The 21,043-nt window shown below is 35.5% G+C and overlaps 1 protein-coding gene across 1 annotated transcript in view; it reads left to right on the top strand.

Moving 5' to 3' along the window:
- Positions 1-21,043, top strand: part of LOC120535551 (calcium-transporting ATPase type 2C member 2-like) — a 98,374-nt gene that overhangs the window by 30,153 nt on the left and 47,178 nt on the right. The window contains exons 7-12 of the mRNA XM_039763471.1: positions 6,865-6,973; positions 7,687-7,836; positions 9,475-9,543; positions 11,114-11,189; positions 19,429-19,495; positions 20,804-20,928. Coding sequence (XP_039619405.1) covers positions 6,865-6,973; positions 7,687-7,836; positions 9,475-9,543; positions 11,114-11,189; positions 19,429-19,495; positions 20,804-20,928 — 596 coding nt within the window. The remainder of the gene's footprint in view (positions 1-6,864; positions 6,974-7,686; positions 7,837-9,474; positions 9,544-11,113; positions 11,190-19,428; positions 19,496-20,803; positions 20,929-21,043) is intronic.

The following is a 21,043-nucleotide window of genomic DNA, read 5'->3' as shown; positions in this document are numbered from 1 at the left end:
AGTCTATTGTATGGCACACTTTCTCTTCTATCTTAATTATCAGCCCCTCAATATGCCTCATGTTTCAACCGATTTAAAGTTTCCAGTGAATGTGCACATCTATGACATTCTTGAAGACACCCGAGTACCTTTATTGAACGCTCAAAGACACAGGGAAGATGTGCATATTCCACACAGACAATTCCTGAGCTGGCCTTTGCCCAAGGACTCTAGCACTGTATAGTGTTCTCCTGTGCCGCCCAAAATGAGAAGATTATGCTTTAATTCTAATTTATTGTATGTTCAAAATTAATTTCTTCAACCACCCTGCTCTCTACAACTTCCTTTAGGCAGTAGACTTTCGAAGTAGTCCCCTCCGCCAGTAGTCATAGAAGTCTATGACATGCTTTAACACAGTGGGACCACTGCTATAATTTCAGCATGACTTTGCTTGGGATGTCTCACTGCTGTATCTGCTGCAAGACATGTTATCAGCATTGCTATTTATTTAACACGGAATCCCTTAATTGTACGAAAAAACTTGTAATCCCAGGCCCCTTAAATTCCTTTTCACCTCTCTATTATCATCTTTTGTTTTTTTTAAATGTGTCAATCAGCACAAGCAGCCTGCTATCCCATAAACCCCCCCACCACCACCTTGGACACAGCTTAACTCAGTCAAAAGGTTCTCCCAGCTCAAGCCCAGCTTCTTTTCTGCATGTGAGGTGTCTAGAGTTGTATATAATACAATATATCGTTATTTGTAATTCATGCATTTCATGCATGTTCTGTGTCTACAAGGATCTGGGCAAGTGTAGGATGAAAGGAAATGTGAGGCAAGAAATGCTGAACACATACCTAAAGTAGTAGGCTTCAGGGATTCTAGTGTTACGTTTTCTGTGTAGAAGTGAACAAAAGCTTGAACTTTTTCAGAACTACAGATACAGGCATCTGCCTCATTTGTTCATAGTTTGAACTGGCAGAATACAACATTTTACTACTGTATGTAATACATTGGTGTCTGTATCTGTACATTGCAGTGAAGGTAAGCCTTTCAGATAGTTAACTTCCATTTATTTTAATCTCACATGTTATCCAAAATTTTTAATGGTGTGGCATGGTGATGGTATTGCCAGAATTTGAAAACGTAAGTAAAAAAATAAAGAGAAATGTTATCAAAGTGAAATGTTAGGATTTGTTTGTGTACTTCTGTGTAAAATTCTTTAATAGCACTGTGAAATTTGAACTGCATACAAGTAAAATTAATGAAAGAATAAAGTTCATTCAATTCACTAATATGGCATTTTTTTAAATAAATACTTATTAATGTTTGTGTTGTGAGAAATGTACAACAATATCTGTTCATTTTAGTAAATATTTAAACTACTATATATCAGCTTTAATGAATAATAACTAATAGTCCACTTAGTAAAAAATCAAGCTTAAGCAAACATTTGCTATAAAGAGTTATTGTTTGTCTTTCACTATCTTCATACTAAGTTAGTCAAAGGACAATGTGAAGGTGAAACATATATTCAGGGTTTCTGCTGTGCGCAATATGTTTAAACAAAATTCACTTTTAGTAAAATTTAAAACATGTATATGCAATGTCAGAAAACCTCTTATAAGGAGGTATTTTATTTAAACACACATTCATGATTTTTTAAAATAACACAGCTTTAGACTTTTTATTCATTCATCCATATCCTGAAGCACCATTTTCCATTGCAGGGTTGCATAATTGTATTTAATTTAAATTTTTTAGCTTGTCCCCACTTTTATTTATTCACTGATAATATAATGTTTTTAATTATAGAGTATAGCTTGTTTAGCACTTTAAAAAGAATAAGCATTTTTAATACTAGGTGTCTCTTAATTTAATTGGGACACCAAGGTCAAAGTTTGTTTTTTGCATAGGAAATAGGGTTGTGGTTGAAGACAATCCTGTTTAGACCTGTGGTGTACTAGCATTACTACTTTTCTTCTGTTTGGTCTAGTAAATTTGCATTTTGTTGCTAATTATCTATGTATTTTTTGTTTTGCTTCTGACCTTATCTTTGCACCACTTTAAGCTTATTAAAGGGTGTGACAGATTCTTCCACGAACATGTAAAGACTACAGGGCTGGTGACGTAACAATGGCATAAAGATATAAGGGGCATGGCCAGGGTGGAGAAAAGCACTTTAGCATAAAGTACATACTTATAATTACATGCAGTTCACACAATGAGACAATTATGTCCAAATTGTAGGACATATTTTTGCATTTAAAGTATTTTTACTAAGACAGTTGATCTCCTTTTTGTCATGGTGTGTGTTTGTTTTCTACCTTTCATCTTCCTCTTGAAAACAAACAGTGATCCCTGATGCTAGACAACAGTCTAGCCACATTCACCGCACCAGTCACTGTAGGTTGTTATTTTATGTGCCTGCGTTGTTTATTAAGAACAGTAATTGTGGTAGATTTTTATATTTTTCTTTAGTTTTACGTGCCTTTTGACTTTTTGATTTAATATTACTACATATGATTTTTGCCTTTGTCTTTTATATTCTATATATGACCCATGTTCTGACTCTTACCAGGATTACCACAGTTCTGCCTTTCTCCTTTGGCGTATCTCTCATTTTGGTCACTGTATCACTCATCTTTAAAGAAATTGTAAACACGCAAACTGTTCCAGTATATCAACATGTGTTTTTATTATACAGTTTCCTGGCAAAAGTATGTGAACCCTTTGATAATAACTACATTTCTTCATAAATTGTCTTTAATATATGGTCTGATCATCCTCTAAATTACAATAATGGACAGACACAATCTGTTTTACTAATAATGCATAAAATATTGTATTGTTCTGGCACCTATTGAAAAAATTGTTAAAACATCTACAGTGTAGGTTGAAAAAATATATGAGTCCCTCAGCTAAAGACTTCAACAAAAGCTAATTGGAGTCATGAGTTAGCAAAGTTGGAGTCCACCAATGAAAATAGATAACTGACTTTAGAGCTACTTTGACCTATTAAAAAGACTCATGCATTATGAGTTTGCTAATCACAAGAAGCATTCGCTGATGTGAAACATGACTCACAAAAAAGATCTCAGGAGATCCTAGAAATTGCTGATTTGCATAAAATAGAAAACGATTAGAAACTAATTTCAAAGAGTTCAGATATTTGTCAAACCACAGTTTGACAGATTGTATATAAATAGAGATGATTTAGTACTGTGGCTATTCTCTGTAGAAGTGGATGTACAGCTGAGATGTCTGGAAAGGCACAATTTAAAATGCTCAAAAAGGTTCACAAAGAATGCATAGCAGTACTTATGGTGTAAAAAGGGCACTTTACATCTGTGTGAAAACATCATGCTCTGGGGAAGTATGGTGGAGGAAGCAATTTGATGTGGGACTGCTTATCTACCTTGAGACTGGGACAGCATGTAGTCATTGAGTAGAAAATTAATTCTCATGTTTAACAAGGTATTACAGGATAATGGCTATCCTTTAGCTGAAGTTGAGTGATGCAGCAGGACAATGTCATGAAACATCAAACTAAATCTTCTACAGAATAGCTTTAAAAAAAGAAAGTTCCCATTATGGCATGGTACATCAAATATTCTAAGAATATAGCTGAGCTGAAGCAGTTCTGTAAGGAAGAATGGTCCAGAATTTCTCCTGAACATTGTGTAGGTCTGATCTGCAGTTGCCACAAGTGCTTGTTAGAGGTTATTTCTGCCAAAGGAAGTTCTAACCCGTTATAAATTCCAATGGTTTACTTTTCCCACAGCACACTGCGAAGGTTTGATGAACGTGTTCAATAAAGATATTAAAAATTATATTTATCTGTGTGTTATTAGCTTTAAGCATATTATGTTTTGTCTTTACCTGTGACTTAGATGAAGATCAGATCACATTTTATGATCAATTAATGCAGCGATCCAGTTAGGTACTGTAGTTCCAAAGGGTTCACATACTTTTTCTTACCACTGTAGGTGGGTATTCTTACAAGAAGGTGAAGAATTAGTCTTCATTAATACTTAGCATTAAACGTTGCCACCAGCTTAAGACTTCTTTGTTAAATAGTCTGAAAACATTTAAGTTAAAATAGAAGAGTTATGCATAGGTTTGATAAACAGAAATCTTGCAGTGCTTTAAGAAAGCTGTTTGTTGTGGTCATCTTCACCATCATGGTTACAAAGGCATAATCAGTTCAGTTCAAATACTGGATGTATTTATAAAGTCTTAAGGTAGACACCTTTGGCTGGCACTGAACTCCACATAGAATGTGGTCTGTACATATCTGCAGAAAGTACTGTGTGTGATTTGAGTCTGAATCATAAAACAAGGCTTTGATAAAAATCCAATATTTTAAGAAGCAATCTGCATTAAGAAAAGATATAGTTTTTGAAAAGAAAATGAAATTCAGCAAGACACATTTGTACAGATATGACTCAGGTCATTTTTAGGTGCCCATTAATGTGCTATTGTTGGAGTAAAGTTATCTCTTGGATTCATTAACCTTAGAAATTAAATGAATATTGTTATTCACTAATAGTGCTGATCAATGAATTTTGACAAAGCATTATTTACAATGAATTTGCTGTGTTTGTGTTAACCCTTGTTTGTTGAATTATTTACTAATAACTTGGCTATTTTAGGAGATTTTTTTTTAATACCAGCATTCCATAATGCTTTGTGAGACCACTGCGACATCCTCTGGAGCTGTAACAGCCAACATTGGTGGGACCGCACCCCCGGGTATATAATGCTGATCATTTGTATTACAGGCTCTGTGGGATGAGTTATCTGTGCTTGTAGCCAAATGTGCAGGTTGATCTTTGAGTTCCATGTCACGTTAAGAGAAGGAGGCGCATGTCTAATGCATGCATAGTAATTAGACACATGGCGCGACAAGAGTATACACTACCCCAACAAAGGAGACACTATTAAATAATAATAATAATAATAATGAAAGATGTTTTACAATTTACAAGACTTTTCTTTTTGACAGAATGAAAAGTGCAATATATCAGCACACACAATTAAGATTGTGACTTCAAAGAATAGAAGAAGCCAGCGGTTTCAATCATGACATGCCACTTTGAATTTTCTGCCTTTAAAAGACCTACATATTTATTTCTGACTTTTAACTACCATTTCGGCATTTCCACTTTGTTTTAAATATATGATTTAACTCTCTGACTGCATTCTGTCTTCTTTGATCCCTTTGAGGCCTGGTTGTGCAGTGGTTGGCATTCCTTCCTAACAGCTCGGGTCACCTTTTTGGCCACAATAATCAGTCCAGTATAAGTAGGTAGCATTTCCCTAGCCCTTAGCGGCACTATAAAGATGACTGCAACATTATAACCCAATCAAATTTAGTTCAGTTAGTCCTTTCCTATTGACTTTAATGCAGTTTGCCAAGTTCAGCAAATATCTCAAAACTTTCTGTGATTTTGGGGAACTCATGGTGAAGCAAACTCAGCAATGTTTGCTGGTCACCATTCACTAATGCACATTTACTGAGATGAACAATTTGTCCGGAATAAAACTTAGATAATAATAATCCTTTATAAATATGGACAAGACTCCCATCAATAAATTACCTTCCCAACATGGCCAAAAATCTTTCCATATGTTTTCTTCAAGAATTCCACCACTTCTGCTTTATAAAAAGTCTCTTCAACAAGGACTTAGTTGGGATAGCCTCAGCAATTACTCCCACTCGTAAGAATTTCTGCCATGGTAAAGTTTCTACTTACTTAGTCTATTACAGGATCATGGGAAACTGGAGCCATTCCCACCAGAATTAGATGATAGGCAGGAACCAATCCTGGATAGGACACAGTATAATTATACCTATGCTTTATCTTAATTTATTCTCCCAAGGAGAATCTGAAGTGTAATTGCTATAACCTGTGGTACGGTACATTAAGAGGCACAGATTTAAATTCTGCATAATGTACTCTGTATGCGATGAGGTGTAATGCAAAACAGTATTTGTGAATAATGCCCCAGTTACCTACAGAGAATATATCATGTTTGTGTACACCTGTATATTGTAAGCATTGAAAAAATTTTAAAGGAGGTGAATAAAGCCATATACATTACTATTAATAAATAATTGCATTCAAAATGGCAGTTTAATTGCATTTGAACAATTTAATAAAAATTGCACCTACGTTTGACACTTGTGTTGCATGCAGTATATGTAAAAAAACCTATGCTGGCAAAAGATATATGTAAAAGAACATTAATCCAGTTGGCAGTACTGGCAAGAACCCACAATGTAATTCTGTATTTGTGCATGGATTTTTCAATGTTGTGTTTAGAATTTTTTTTTCAATAAAACCATATAGTTTACTAGAACCAATAATTTTTGTAAAATGTGTTTATTTATGTGTAAACTACTATAACTGTGACTTGTAGAATAGAACTTTAATAGTAATTTGAAGTATATATGTGGTGTAGACTGCCTGTATTTCAGAAAATATTTTCTGTATACTGAACTCTGAATTGGTTTATCGAGACATTTCTCAAGTTTCCTAAACTTTTTGTGTTTCCCACGTACCTCTGGAAACCTGGCCTGCGCCAACACTTTTATAAATAAAGGTGTGTCATGCATGTACAAACTTAAACGTATTTTATAAATGATTCAGATTTCTTCAGACAAGGTATACTTTGAATAAGGCTGCTATTTGATAATGTAAAATAGCCCATGCCCTACATATTCAGTAGTGCTGTTTTATTTGATTTTCTTGTTCTTTCTTGGTATTATTTTTCAAAAATTTCAAAAAACACAATATAGTTTTTAAGATACATGTGAACTAATGCATTTTTACCTGTAACAGTGTTGACAAACTCTTTCCTTTATTTGTGAATTGCAGCATACGTGAAAATGATATGTCACATATGCTAGCTAGGGAGCTGGTGCCCGGAGACATTGTGAACATTTCTGTTGGTGACAGAGTCCCTGCTGACATTCGACTAATAGAGGTAAAACTTTCAAATTAAAACGATGTTTAGTCTCTTGTGTATTTTGTAACATCCTTTTATGCTGCAAATTTCAGTTTTAGATTTACCATCTATCTATAGTGAGTATAGTCAATGTCTTATACCCTTGACCTGGTTTAGTCTATCATTGGGATTATGCTGTTTACCATATTATTTTTCCAAATGTGAAAATGAGCAGAATATATATAATTATGGACATGAGTCCTTCAGGATAGTGTTTGTGTTTAAGGTGTTGTCCATCTATTCTTTACAAACCTGTTTTTTTTCCTAAAGAGTAACACAACAAGAATCTTATCTTATCAGCATAAGATACAACGATGAATTCAAATCAGTATAAAACACTAGTCCATCACAGTGCACACTCACTGATATTGGGCCAATTTGGAGTCACCAATTAACCTACCCCACAAGTATTTGGAATGTGGGGATAAACCAAAGTACTTGGAGAAAGCAAATTTGATCAGAAGGAGAATGTAGAAACTCCTCAAAGAAAGAGAGAAAGGCCTGACTACCAATTATACTGATTTCTAAAGCTGTGAAGCAGAAATTTTAACCAATGGATCCAACTACCTAAAACTAATATTATGTTTTTACTTTTGAAAAATGTGGTGGTAAATCTGCTGCATTTAAAATGTGTGGAAAATGTAATCATTTACGCTTTACTTTTTCATTTTTTCTACCAATGTTTCCTCCAGGCTGTTGATTTGCTAATTGATGAATCAAGCTTCACAGGAGAGGTTGAACCATGCTCAAAAACATGTATTACCCTCTCACAATATGGAGAACAGACATCCCCCTCCAACATTGCATTTATGGGCACCTTGGTTCGTTATGGAAATGGAAAGGTAAGAAAAGTTTTGTGTTTTATATATATATATATGTTACATATATATATATATATATATTGTGAACGATAGGGGGCGCTCTCGCTCCCTTGAACCCCTGTCCTCGACTCCAGACACCAGGTAAAATTCCTCAAGTTGACTTTATTTTGTCGCCGCAGTGCACAAAGCACACTCTCCACCACAATACTCATATAAATCACCAATAAATCACAATAATACATTCCTCCAGCTCCCAGACACGTTGCCACCCTTCCACCCAGCTCAGCTCTCCGTCTGGGAGCTCCAACAGTCCTTTTATAATCCCTGACCTGGAAGTGTTCTCAATCCCCAGTCCATGTGATCCTCAACCACTTCCGGGTCAGGTAAAAGTTCTTTTCTTCAACCTGGAAGTCCGTCGCTCTTCCTATGACGAACTTCCGGGTCACAGGGCACGAAGAAGCCCTCGGTCCCCCCTGCAGCTCCCTCCTGTGGCCCCCACGGCATCCAGCAGGGCTTTGCATAAAAACTCCATTGTCCATGATGCCCTGCTGGTCTTCTGGGGACCTCCATGCTGAAAGGAGGGCTCCACCTGGCGGCTTGGGGGTATTGGCCGGGATAAATGGCCGGCCATCCTTCACAAAATATATACAAAAAGATGTTCAAAAAGTTTCTGCACTTTTATATTTTAGTAGGAAATGGTGAAGACAGGAGGAGGAGTAATTGGGCATTAAAAAATTGGTATGATGCTGGGATAATTGCATGGCAAACAAAGGTGACTATGTAGAAAAGTGATATAATTTGTTTCTGAAATTCTTAATAAATAGAGTTAATAATATGGAGTGGAAACTTTTTAAACATCCCTCGTATATACTCCTAACAGACCCTCAATGAGCATTTGTCATTTGAGCTTACTTCTTTTGTAGTCTTGATTATCATTATTTACAAACAATTATTTGAGCAACCTCAACAGAAAAAAAATAACTAATTGAAGAAATGTACTTGAGTATCAAGTACATGAAAAGCAGGATAAAAGATAATAAACCTTAAGTATCTTTTTGACATCAAAAGAAAAAGTATAAATATACAAGGCATGTTTTTATCAACATTTAAACAGGCTCCATATGTCTGTTCAGTGCTCTCCCCATACAACACTGAGAATCCCTTCCTTTTTCACATTTTTATTAGGTGCATAAACACCTGCTGTCATCAGCATGCCTGTCTTTCGGTCTGCATGTGACAGTTTGGCTGCCAGTCAACCTATTTTTGGTATTTTGCATAGTTATTGTTTATGTAAATTTGCCAGGAAAGTTCTATTTTTGTTGAGATATCTTAAATAGAGCACAATGTACACATTTTTGAGATTTCAAAAAGAGAGTTTGAGAGTCAAATTAAAGGCAGAAATTAGTCACTTATTGTAAAATAGCGTGGAATCAAAATCTTAAGCTATAGGAGTCTGAATTTAAGAACTACTATCATAAAGAGCAAAATGTTATAATTATAATATATGCATTTATTAAACTAAATTAATTATGATTCCAATACACAGTGTGCGTGTTAATGTAACACATTTCACAAACTTTTTAAAAAGATACTACCATTACAAAAATGTCTATAATCATTTGATACAATGAATTAAAATTCTCTTGTTTTTTTGTTAAGGGTATTGTAATTGGAACTGGAGAACAGTCTCAATTTGGAGAGGTATTTAAAATGATGCAGATGGAGGAGGTGAGAGCAGAATTCTAAATAAAACTGTAAGCTATTTGTCAAAGCTCTAACCACATTTCCTGAATTAAGATTTGGTTGGCCATTTCCGTTTTTGCTTTGTGAAACATTAGCTGAAATCTCTAACTAAAAGTAGTTTTAGCACTGAAGATGTGTTGTCTTTTTATTTTTTTCTAACCATATTATGAATTCAAACAGCTACTGTTTTTAGAATGCTTTTTTCAAATTCAATATGGCTTATATACAGTACAATTGTTAAAGCTATATTCTTTAAGGAAATGTATATTTTGAATGTAATGGCAAATGAATAAAATTTTAATGCAGGAAAATATTTTGGGCAACAGACACCTTCTACGCTATTCTCTAATAAAACAACAGAGAGCATTTGTTAGGCTTATTAAAACTTGTACATACGGTATATGCCATAGAACTTTACACAGCATTTCCCGAAGTTTGTAGAGGAACTGACACTTCTGAAAACACATAAGCATGATTTCTTTTAAATGTTTTAAAGAAAATCTATCAATTCTGAAAAAATAATTACTTTTGGGAGGGTATTATTTACAAATGATTAGAATAGGCTATTTACATTGTTTTTTTACATACAGTATCTGTTTATAAAACGATAAGATGTCCATTCGACTTGCATCTGTGCCTCTGCCTAGGCATAATGTCAGCATTTCTGATGAAGAAATGCACAAAGAGAGAGGGATGTAAAGCATATCCTATGAACATGTATTTGTAAAAGCACAACGTGATTGAAATAGATGGACTTACCATTGTACTTATAAGCCTGTTTTAATAAGCAGCTATTTTGCAATGGTAGTTATCTTTATTGTACACAAGCAGGAGCTTCTATTTTTATTGATAAGCAAGAATTTATTTCTGTTTAAATATAAGTAAAGGTCAACAGTATTTAGGTAAGAATGGAGAACAGGACTGTGGTTTTGAGTGATGAACAAGTAATTAACTTTTTTTTGGTAGATATTTACTCAAACCCATTGTATACTGATGTAGTGCTAATTGTATGCTTTGAAGCTAATGGAGACTTTCGATTTTTAGCAGTTTTTATCCTTAAATAAATCAATGCTAAATCACCTTTGTAAAACTACCAAATACAGTACCTTAATTTAGTGGTGTCCTTTATTACAGAGTTTTGTAGCAATCTCTATTACACCAACGCCAACAAGGGCAGTATGTAGCATGTACAACAGAAAGCAGCTCAAATGAAATGATAATATTAGCCCCTGGTAAAAAATACAAATATTCTATACAGAAAAGTACTTAGTTAATTACATCGTACTTCTGACATAATTAGCCAACAGCTCTATAATTGACACCCACTGAATTTGAACATTTCCCAGGTGAAGTTGGTTACCACAGATAGTTTGTAATATGAGCCATAAATGCAGTTGAGGGTTTGCACAGTATAATTAGCCTGACTATTTTCAGGACACATTTCAAATGTTATTATTACTGTTTTAAATGAGAGTAGTACATCTTAATCTATAAATATGTGTTTGCTTCTTTACACAGTATTACATTTGATGAATGTTATATTGTCCATTGACAGACTCCAAAGACCCCATTGCAGAAAAGCATGGACAAATTGGGAAAACAGCTTTCCATCTTCTCATTTATCATTATTGGTGAGTTATCGTGCAGGTGGTGTGCATTCTGTTCAACTTCTTTTTTAACTTGTGGGTTATGCAATGAGTAACGATGAAGTGATGAAGCATCATGGGTTCTGAGTTTAAATCTGGCATCTCTAAATCATCCATGCTGAGTTTTGCCTTTGACTGTAAGGGCTTTGCTGTGAGTATTATAGTTTTACTCCCAAATCTCAAAAGACGGGCAGGTAAGATGCAATTAACTGTTTCCTGCTCACCCTGACGTTGGATTAAAAATGTTGTGTTTGATTTCTATTTGAAATGTCAAGAGTTTGTGGGGTAGCATCTATGTTTAAGAGACTTTCTATCAGATTTCCCCCATAAATTAAACACATACTATAATGTGTGATGTATAATGTATATATGTGAACTTCCCCTTGGGATAATAAAGTACCTATCTATCTATCTATCTATCTATCTATCTATCTATCTATCTATCTATCTATCTATCTATCTATCTATCTATCTATCTATCTATCTAATTTGATTGACAGCTGTAATTTGGTCTTGCATATATTGTCCAAAACCTTTCCTGATATTTATCATGTTGTTGCCTTGAAACCTGATATTATGATGTTATGAGAGCAGAAATGTAGAGATGAATGGATGAAGGTTTTCATTTGTGTTTCATTCCCAGCTAGGGGAATGTCTTCTTTGTCTTTAGAGTTTGTCTGTTCTCCTTGTACTATGTGGATCCTTTCCTTTGGAAGCTTCACCCACAATTGAAGGACTCTTGTTAGGTTAAATAAGACTTTAAATTGTCCCTTGTATGTGCAAGCAAAAGTTTACAATAAACTGTTTTAATGTTTAGAGAATATATCTGCATTGTTCCCATTTACTAGAATAATCTCTCACTGACTTCTACAATGGCTTGTAAATATCTGTTACAAATTTGTGTGAATAACAGAAATTTTTCCAAAAAAGGTACCAAGTGTTGTTTATATTTAATGCCATCTAATGTCAAATGTAGGCTGAATTTGTATTTTTTTAACATTTGTAGTGATTTATTTTAAAATAATAATGTTTTACTTTAAATTAACTAAGGAAATGTTCTCCTTACATTCATAGCTTTAGATGATTTACATTATTAATATATAATGACATTAAACAACAAGGAGACTATTCAGTTCGTTAAAGTTGTTGGCTTAGTCAATAGCTAAGTTGTTCCAATATCTTATCAAGATACCTTTTTTGAAAGTTGTTGAGCTTTTCAGTTCATGTCCATGACTGGCTAATGTTTTCCAGATTTCCACAAACATTTGTGTGAAGAGGTGTTTTGTATCTTTTCTGTGGTAAAGTACATTTAGGGGTCTGTGGCAGTGTGCAGGTTTTTAAATAAAAACACTGAACTCTGACTCGGGGTGCTGTAGATGCATGCAGTAGTGTAACTAATTGGCTCCAATGTATTGATGAGGAAATTGGCAAATCACACATTCATATGCATATTCATTCAATCCAAATGGTTTTCTCATTAGTACTCTTGAGATCATACTCAAGGTAGCTATACAACCATTCGTATAACAGTCTGAGGTGAGAATGCAATAGGAGATCAGGAAAGTATGAAAACAAAGACAAGAAAGACAGATCCAGTGGTTTAAGTGAAAAGGGAAGGAAAAGAAAAGAGAGGTTTGTAGAAGAGGTGGTGTAGCTGAGTGGAGGTAAGTGATCGGGGATGCCGCCTCGGGTAGAGCAAGTAAACAGTACTCACGGGGTAGGGTTGCTCCTGCTGAGTGTCAATAGTAGCAGGAACAGTCAACCACTCTGAGAGATTATTGTGGACTCCATGGGACAGTGGTGGGAGAATGGAGCAGGGATGAACTCCAAGGGATGACATCGGAGACATGAGCCACATTAAAAGATTGACTGTCCTTGTTGGTAGGTGTCTCCTGCTGTTGTGCAGAATAAATGGGAGAGCAGATGTGATTTTAGTTGGGTACACTGCAGCTCTTGGACAGATCATGACTTTTACTTTAACTATGGATTTTTTTTAACAATTTATGAATTATTTATTAATTGATTTTAACCTCCACTTGAAAACTGTTTTTATTATGGATTGTTTATGGACTTATTTATTCAAAAAACTGCACTGCACTGTGTTTTGGGACAATGTATTGTTTGAAAACTGTGCAGACATAAAAGAACTATACACATATCTCTTGCTTTTGTGTGTCCTCTTTGCCCTAGTCCATCTCAGTTTCATGACTCCCGATGACCCTGGTTTTAGGAGGAGTATACCATCTGTTGGCAACCCAGGCATCAAAATTTCCTGTACTAAAACTTAACTTCCGCTGGTGTCCTCAAGTTCATGATTGACTATTTAAAAGAATATTGCTGATCCTATTTATCTATAGTGTTGAGAATTTTAAAAGATCCCTTCATTGGGGACTGAAGAGGTTTATTTTTCTGATTCTCAAAGAGTAGGACTGGGCCCTTTAGTCACAGATGAACTTGGGTGCTCTTCTGTACATAGCATTTAGAGCTGCTCTGTCTTTTGATAGCGTGGTGAGCAAAACTAGATGCAGTACTGCAGATGTGGTATCACCAGAACATTGTATTCTTTGAGCATAACATCGCTTGACTTACATTCAACAGTTTTTATAATATATTCTAAAAATGTATTTACCTACATATTATGCACGTTCCCTACATGATGAGAATGTTAGAACAACAGAAAACCCTAAATACATTTTAGACGTTGCTTCCTGTATGTCAGTATCACCCATCTTGTATTTGTTATATGTGTATCTTTTCCCTGGAGGTAGCTCTTTGTACTTTTCTAAATTAAAATGCGTTTTTAAAATTTTTACCCATTTCAGCATATTGCCCAGGTGTTTTTGAAATTTATTTGTTGCCTCCCCAGTGCTTACCATCATCCTAATTTCAGCATTGTGTGTGATTTTCCAAAGTCTGCTAACTAATCCAGTGTACTCCATTGGTAACTTCACTGTTGCAGAGCATTCTTCTATTAATTGCACTCTTTGTCTCCAGCCAACTTAAACATAAATTAAAATGACATTTATTTATTAATGCTCTTTTCAAATCTGTTAATTTCACTTATGATCATTGGGAACAAAAGTCTCAAACAGGGTTCCAATACATTGCAAGGCACAATCACTTATTTGAGGCCAGTTGGGAGCTACCCGCTTAACCTGTGTATGTTCAGGTTATTGAAAAACAACTGGAACACTCAGAAAAAAATACTTTAACATGAGGAGAACCTATATACCCACACAACACTCGAGCAGGGAGTTTTTAACTGGAGCTTTTAGACGACAGTATTAGCAATAGCAACTATTTCACACATCTTTTAACTGAACTGAACTGAAAGACTGTGGTGGGCTGGCACCCTGACCAGGGTTTGTTTCCGCTTTGCGCCCTGTGTTGGCTGAGATTGGCTCCAGCAGACCCTGTGACCCTGCAGTTAGGATATAGCAGGTTTGATGAATGGATGGAACTGAAAGATTTTGTCAATGCTTAATTATGTGGTTACAGTACGTCATGTGCATCTCTAATGACATGCTGTAATTATTTACACACAGTGAGACACTCCTCAAAATACATAACATTCTTCTTATGCTGCATACCTTTTACAGATTATCAGATGTACTAATAACTGCTTTGTAAATATAATACTTTCATTTTTGGTGACCTGTAAAAAACATTTATATAATTTTGTGAGTTGCTTGTTTCTGGTTTATATTTTAAAATTTTTTCAGTCCAAAAAAATAATGCATATAATATTTTTTTTAAAAAATGCAGTTCTAAAGTATGCACTGTATCGCACAAGTAAGGTGTCAAATTGAACAGTTAAGGGGATTACATTATAATGTTCATTAAATGTCTTACAGTTTTTGTTAATCTAGTTGTGAACATTTAATTAAAGAACTTTGGGAAATGATGTTCATACAGTACTGGGGAATAACCAGATAAACATAAGGCACACAAGGGCATTGTCTTTCAGAAATCCTGGCCCTTTGAATAGATGTAATTGTTTTGTGTGTAGTGCTTATTGAATGTGACAGACACCTAATGAGGTGCTGGGTCCTGTAACCTGTTGTGTGGAGTAAAAGTCAACAGATGTAATTTTTACACTGTGTAGTGTGCTAGTCAGAACATTCCTGGAATAGCATATGACAAGATGGTCTTAACAATGCTAGGTAAATTCCAGAGAAGACCTGATTACAAATGTGAGTTGTGAGGAAATATTGAATAGTTTCTTCATAAACAGACAAATATTAAGAGGTGACATGAGAAAAAGTAGGATAACACAGTTAGGCAGTGGTACGCAATGCTGCCTGATGGGTCTTTAGTTTTGGGTTAACATCCAGGCCTGACCAAAAGGTTAGATTTATTTGCAACTCTGAATTGGCAAAAGCAAGTAGGTGTACAATAGAATACCGCTAGAATGGGCTGTTGCACTAATTAGCCCTGTAGTGGAATAATCAGAGTTAGGAAGTAAATATGTGATTGATTTATTCATTCATTTTAATTAATAATTCTTTAGCAGTTTGTAAATTAAATGAGCTATACAGAAAAAAATTAAAGGAACATTTAATCATCACAGAATAACTTCAAGTGAGTTAAGCTTCAATTGATTTTATTATAATCATTCCATACAAATAGATCAATGTTTACAAAATATAGGATTGAAAACAAATCAACCCCCACTCCTGAGAAAGAGAACATGGCCAATGGAGTAAAACTAGCTAGTAAAAATAAATAAATTAATGAGTTTAATAGGCGGATAAAGATAAATGGAGAAGAAAAAGAAATTCTGTGGTGGGCTGGTGCCCTGCTTAGGGTTTGTTTCCTGCCTTGCGCCCTGTGTTAGCTGGGATTGGCTCCAGCAGTCCCTGTGACCCTGTAGTTAGGATATAGCGGGTTAGATAATGGATGGATGGAGAAAAAGAAATTGGAAGAGAATCTGCTTCATCAGTGCTTTATGAGCTTAATCTAAAATGTTATTGATTAGATCTTGCCAGGTTTTGAAAAAGTTCTGCACAGATTCTCAAGTGATTTTTTCCAATTTCAAATAATATAAAACATCAGTTACCCACTGACTTAAAAGAGGAGAAACAGGATTCTTCCAGTTTAGCAAAATAAGTCTACGTGCCAATAGTGTAATAAAGGCAATCACAGTTTGTTTGTCCTTCTCCACTTTAAGCCCATCTGGAAGTACACCAAACACAGCTGTTAATGGGTTAGAAGGGATTGTGACACCAAGGCTGTCTGAAAGGCACTTAAAAATTTTGGTCCAGAATGGTGTTAATTTGGTGCAGGCCCAAAACATGTGACCCAGTGAGGCTGTAACTTGATTGCAGCGTTCGGAGGTTGGATCTTGCCCTGGAAATATTTTGGACAGTTTTAAGAGAGACAGATGTGCTCGATATATAATTTTGAGTTGAATAATTGTATGCTTTGTGTATATGGAGCTCAAGTGAACTCTCTGCATTGCTACGTTCCACTTCTTTTGTATTACTATATGTTGAGTGAGAGATCCTTTTCTCATTGTCATTGTTGGAACTCAAAAGGGAGGGATTGTAAAATAATTTTTTTATATTGCTATTATTAAAGAAATGCTGTCTGAGTCCTCAAAACTGAGCAATGATTAATAATTTAATCCCAAATGTTTTCGAGGGTTGAAACGGTGGTTCTCATGCAGAGGTGCTACAGATAAAAGATTCTCCATCTTAAAATGCTTTCTACATTGGTTCCATATTCTGAGTGAGTGAAGCACAATTGGGTTATTAGTATATCGGCAATAACTTGAATTAATAGGCATACAATGCAGGGAATATCAAGAAGTACTGCATGATTTTATGTGTATTGCGGACCAAGCCTGTGTATGTTCATCTATTTGTGTTCAGGTTTTTATAGCTTGTATATTTGCTGCCCAGTAATAAAACTGAAAGTTGGGTACAGCCATGCCACCTTCTGCCTTAGGTCTTTGTAGTGCCGCTCTTTGAAATACATGGATGTTTTAAGTTCCAAATAAACAAGGTTATGGTTGAATCTAATTGCTTAAAAAATGATTGATTGATGTATATTGGAATGTTTTAAAATAAAAAGAGAAGCTTAGGAAGGATATCCATCTTAACAACGTTAATACTTCCAGCTAGAGTGAGATGATCTATTCTAGTAATTTCGTTGGTTAGCTCTGATACCTTCTTGGTTTCTAATTTATTTCTGTGGGAAATATATGAAATAATCTGTCCTCTAGAAGGCCTTTAGAGTTTCCCAGAGTATTCCTGTAGAGTCCTCTGAGGATGTATTTGTCTCTAGAAAGAAACTGATTTGTTTTGATATAAATTATATAATAATTTATAATCAAGTCCGGCTTCTCTAAAATGGCACATCCGTATGTGCCTTCACAATAAGCTTTTCTGGGTTGCCCACCACAGTCTCAAGAGCATTTAGAAGATACTAGGAGACAGGATGTTACACATAGTGAGATGTTCAGGACCGAAAAGGGCATCAACCGAGCCTCGGGACCGGTATCTGCTCCTTTGTGTGAGGAGGAATAGGAGGATCACTGCCAGAGCCATGTAAAGTGATCTCCAAGTGGCTACTAGTGTACATGACCATGGAAGAAATAGACTCAATGAGACTCTGCAATTGGCACCCAGTTCTCTTCGCAGATGAGAGTGTGTCCACACTCAGCACCTATGACAGACATGAAAGAGTCTGGAGACGTTGTGGTGAATGTTATGCACCCTGCAACATCATCCAGCATGACTGGTTTGGCAGTGATCAGGGATGTTCTGGTGGGATATATCCTTTGAGGGTCCACCAGACCTCAACGTGCTAGGCAACGGTATCCTGATTTCTGTTAGGTACTGGGATGAAATTCTCAGGGCCATTGTCAGACTTTATGCTAGTGCAGTGGGTCCTGGGTTCCTCCTGGTGCAGGGCAATGCCTGGCCTCATGTTTCTAGAGTGTGTAGGCAGTTCCTAGATGACGAAGGCATTAATGTCCTTGATTGGGCCATCTGTTCCCCAGACCTGAGTCCAATTGAGATCCTCTGGGCTGTTATGTTTTGGTGTGTCTGACACCACCAATTTAGCACAAAATGCTGTCCAGGAGATCACTGATGCACTGATTCAGGTCTGGGACAAGACACTCAGGACACCATCCGCGGCCTCATCAGGAGCATGCCCAGACTTTGTCAGGAATACACACAGGCATGTGGGGGCCATACACACTACTGTCTCACATTATGAGATGCTGTGATGGACTTCATGCAAGTTGGATCAACCTGTGATTTCAGTTTTTGACTTTAATAATGTCGAATCCAGCCCTCAATGGTTTAGTGATTTTGGTTTCCATTCACTGTTGTTACATCATTTTGTTCTCAACAAATTACGCAGTATTTCTCTGTAAAGATTTTCTACTTAAATATTTTGTTTATCGACATCCAATGTGGGATTAAAGTATTCCCTTACTTTTTTTGAGCAGTGTATTTAAATGTATGATGTAACTGTTAAGTTAGTGCATAGACTCAGAAAAGCTATGGAGTTGGTTATAAATGTTCAGAAGCAGACTACACTACCATCAGCATCATGGGTTTTGCCGTTGAGGAAGTTAGCAGCGTTAACTTTCTGAGATAAAGTGGGCATAGCACATCTCAGCTATAGACAATAAGGTTAACCAATGACTTTACCTGTTCAGACATCTGACCAAAAAGTGGATGTCTCTATCTATGCTCATCAACTTCAATAGTATTTATACTGTCTATACTATCTAGCTGCATAACTTCCTGGTATGCTACCTGCTCAACTTAGCACCACAAAGCAATGCAGAGGGTGGTGAAGGCAGCCAGAATATTGCTGGAACATGGTTGCCTTCTGTTCAGGACATGTATAATATGCCATTACTTAGAAAGGCAAACTTAATTATTATTAAAGAAAACATGATTTCTTCACAGTCACTATTGTCCTTCCTCCCTTCTGGCAAACAACACAAGACCATTAGCATGTGCGCCAGTACATTCAGAGACAGTTTTAATCCAAAGATCATGAAATTACTCATAGTGACAAATACATGTATTGCAATCTATGTATGATGGTATAGCTTTTATCTTATTTGTCTCTTGATTGTATTGTTTTACTGCCACTAGTCTGATGTGAAAATACAAGTAAGATTTATATTATACTGTGTACACATAGCAATAAATGTGAACTTAAACTTAACAGAAATGTCAATGATTTTCTTTTTAAGGCATCATTATGTTGATAGGCTGGCTTCAAGGGAAAGCTCTCCTTAATATGTTCACCATTGGTGTAAGGTAAGCTTCTCAATCTGGACATAAAATGCCTAGCTTTGTGAATGTAACATACTGTACACAGAAAAATGTAAGCCCATCAAGCAATCTAATCATTTTCTTAGCCTGCTCTATTAAATAAAGGATTACAGGGGACTAGAATCTGGTCTGAAGTAGTTTAAACAAATAAGTTAAAAAGGACACAGGAATAAAGGATTTGAAGTTTTAATATAGCAGACAGGGTCAGGGTCATTGATGGTGGAGGTAATAAATGTATGGAACTTCTTAACAGGTAAACGTTAACATTATACAAAGTTATTGTACGTTTTACCTGCATTTTTATCACTCTTTAATTTAATATTGTTTTTTATCAGTGTGCTGGTGCTGGAGTATGTGAATTTCCCCTTAGGATTAATAAAGTATCTATCTATTCTGTTTTTTACAGCTATATAAAATAATATAAGCAGAAAATGTCAGTTTGGAATTTGTTATTACAAATGTTAAATTGCATAACATTAGTAGCATATTTTAAGCCTTATCACTCATCTTTAGGGAATTACATTATGATATTGAATGCAAGGATGCTACTCTTTTGCTAATTCTGTTTATCAATGTTTTATAAGATCATATGGATTTATTTATTTTCTTCTTTGTTACTTATTCATTAATATTCTTACCTAATCTTATTTGTTTTTTCTTTTCTTGTAATTTTGAGCAAAAACATAAATTGGCATGACATACAAAGTAACCCAACCCACCCACTCCCATCTTCTCCCAAAGCACTTTAAGCTATATGGAATGAAAATGTGCTATATAAATAAATGTTGTTGTCCCAAACATCAGCAATTTCACCCATGTGCAGTTATTTCTTCATAACTGATATGGCACAACCGTGGCCATGAATTCTTGAATTCATATTGCAGCACACATGTATGAGTCTGCACTTATAAATATTTCCTTTTTTATATGCACCCATTCACCAACAGACTCAGGCAGTCATTACAGATAATTAATACACAAAACTGAAATCAGTGCAGGTGACTCAAGACCATATCAGTGTTTTAGCTTCGCACAAGTCTCTCCCACTCAGTTTTACCAGTTACATTGACTGTACTTCTTCTTGGTCCTAGAGTGACATTTAAATGAGAGTATTCTACAACATTACATTATACTGTTATCCAAATAGATTTTGAAAAATATAAATCTGTGCCATTGTTAGTTATGGTGCAGTAGATTATTTTAAACTTACTGGCATCCCTAAAAGTGTTCCATTCCCTGAAAGACTTATTGAAATGAGAATCTTAACATTGAATTTCTTTATATTTTAAACAGCCTAGCAGTTGCTGCTATTCCAGAAGGTCTACCAATTGTTGTCACTGTAACTTTGGCTCTGGGTGTGATGAGAATGGCAAAGAAGAGGGCTATTGTCAAGAAACTTCCTATTGTTGAAACACTAGGTTAGTCACCACCTCCCTTTCTTTTTGAAACAAACCTGTAAGCTGCAATGTGATATCTCATGAAAGAATGGAGTTAGCCATTCACAAGCAATTTTTTTCACCATTTCTTATTCTC

Source organism: Polypterus senegalus, chromosome 9 (assembly GCF_016835505.1).
Source record: "Polypterus senegalus isolate Bchr_013 chromosome 9, ASM1683550v1, whole genome shotgun sequence".
NCBI lineage: Eukaryota > Metazoa > Chordata > Cladistia > Polypteriformes > Polypteridae > Polypterus > Polypterus senegalus.
Note: the sequence above shows the minus strand (reverse complement) of the source record. Positions and strands in the feature narration are given on the sequence as shown.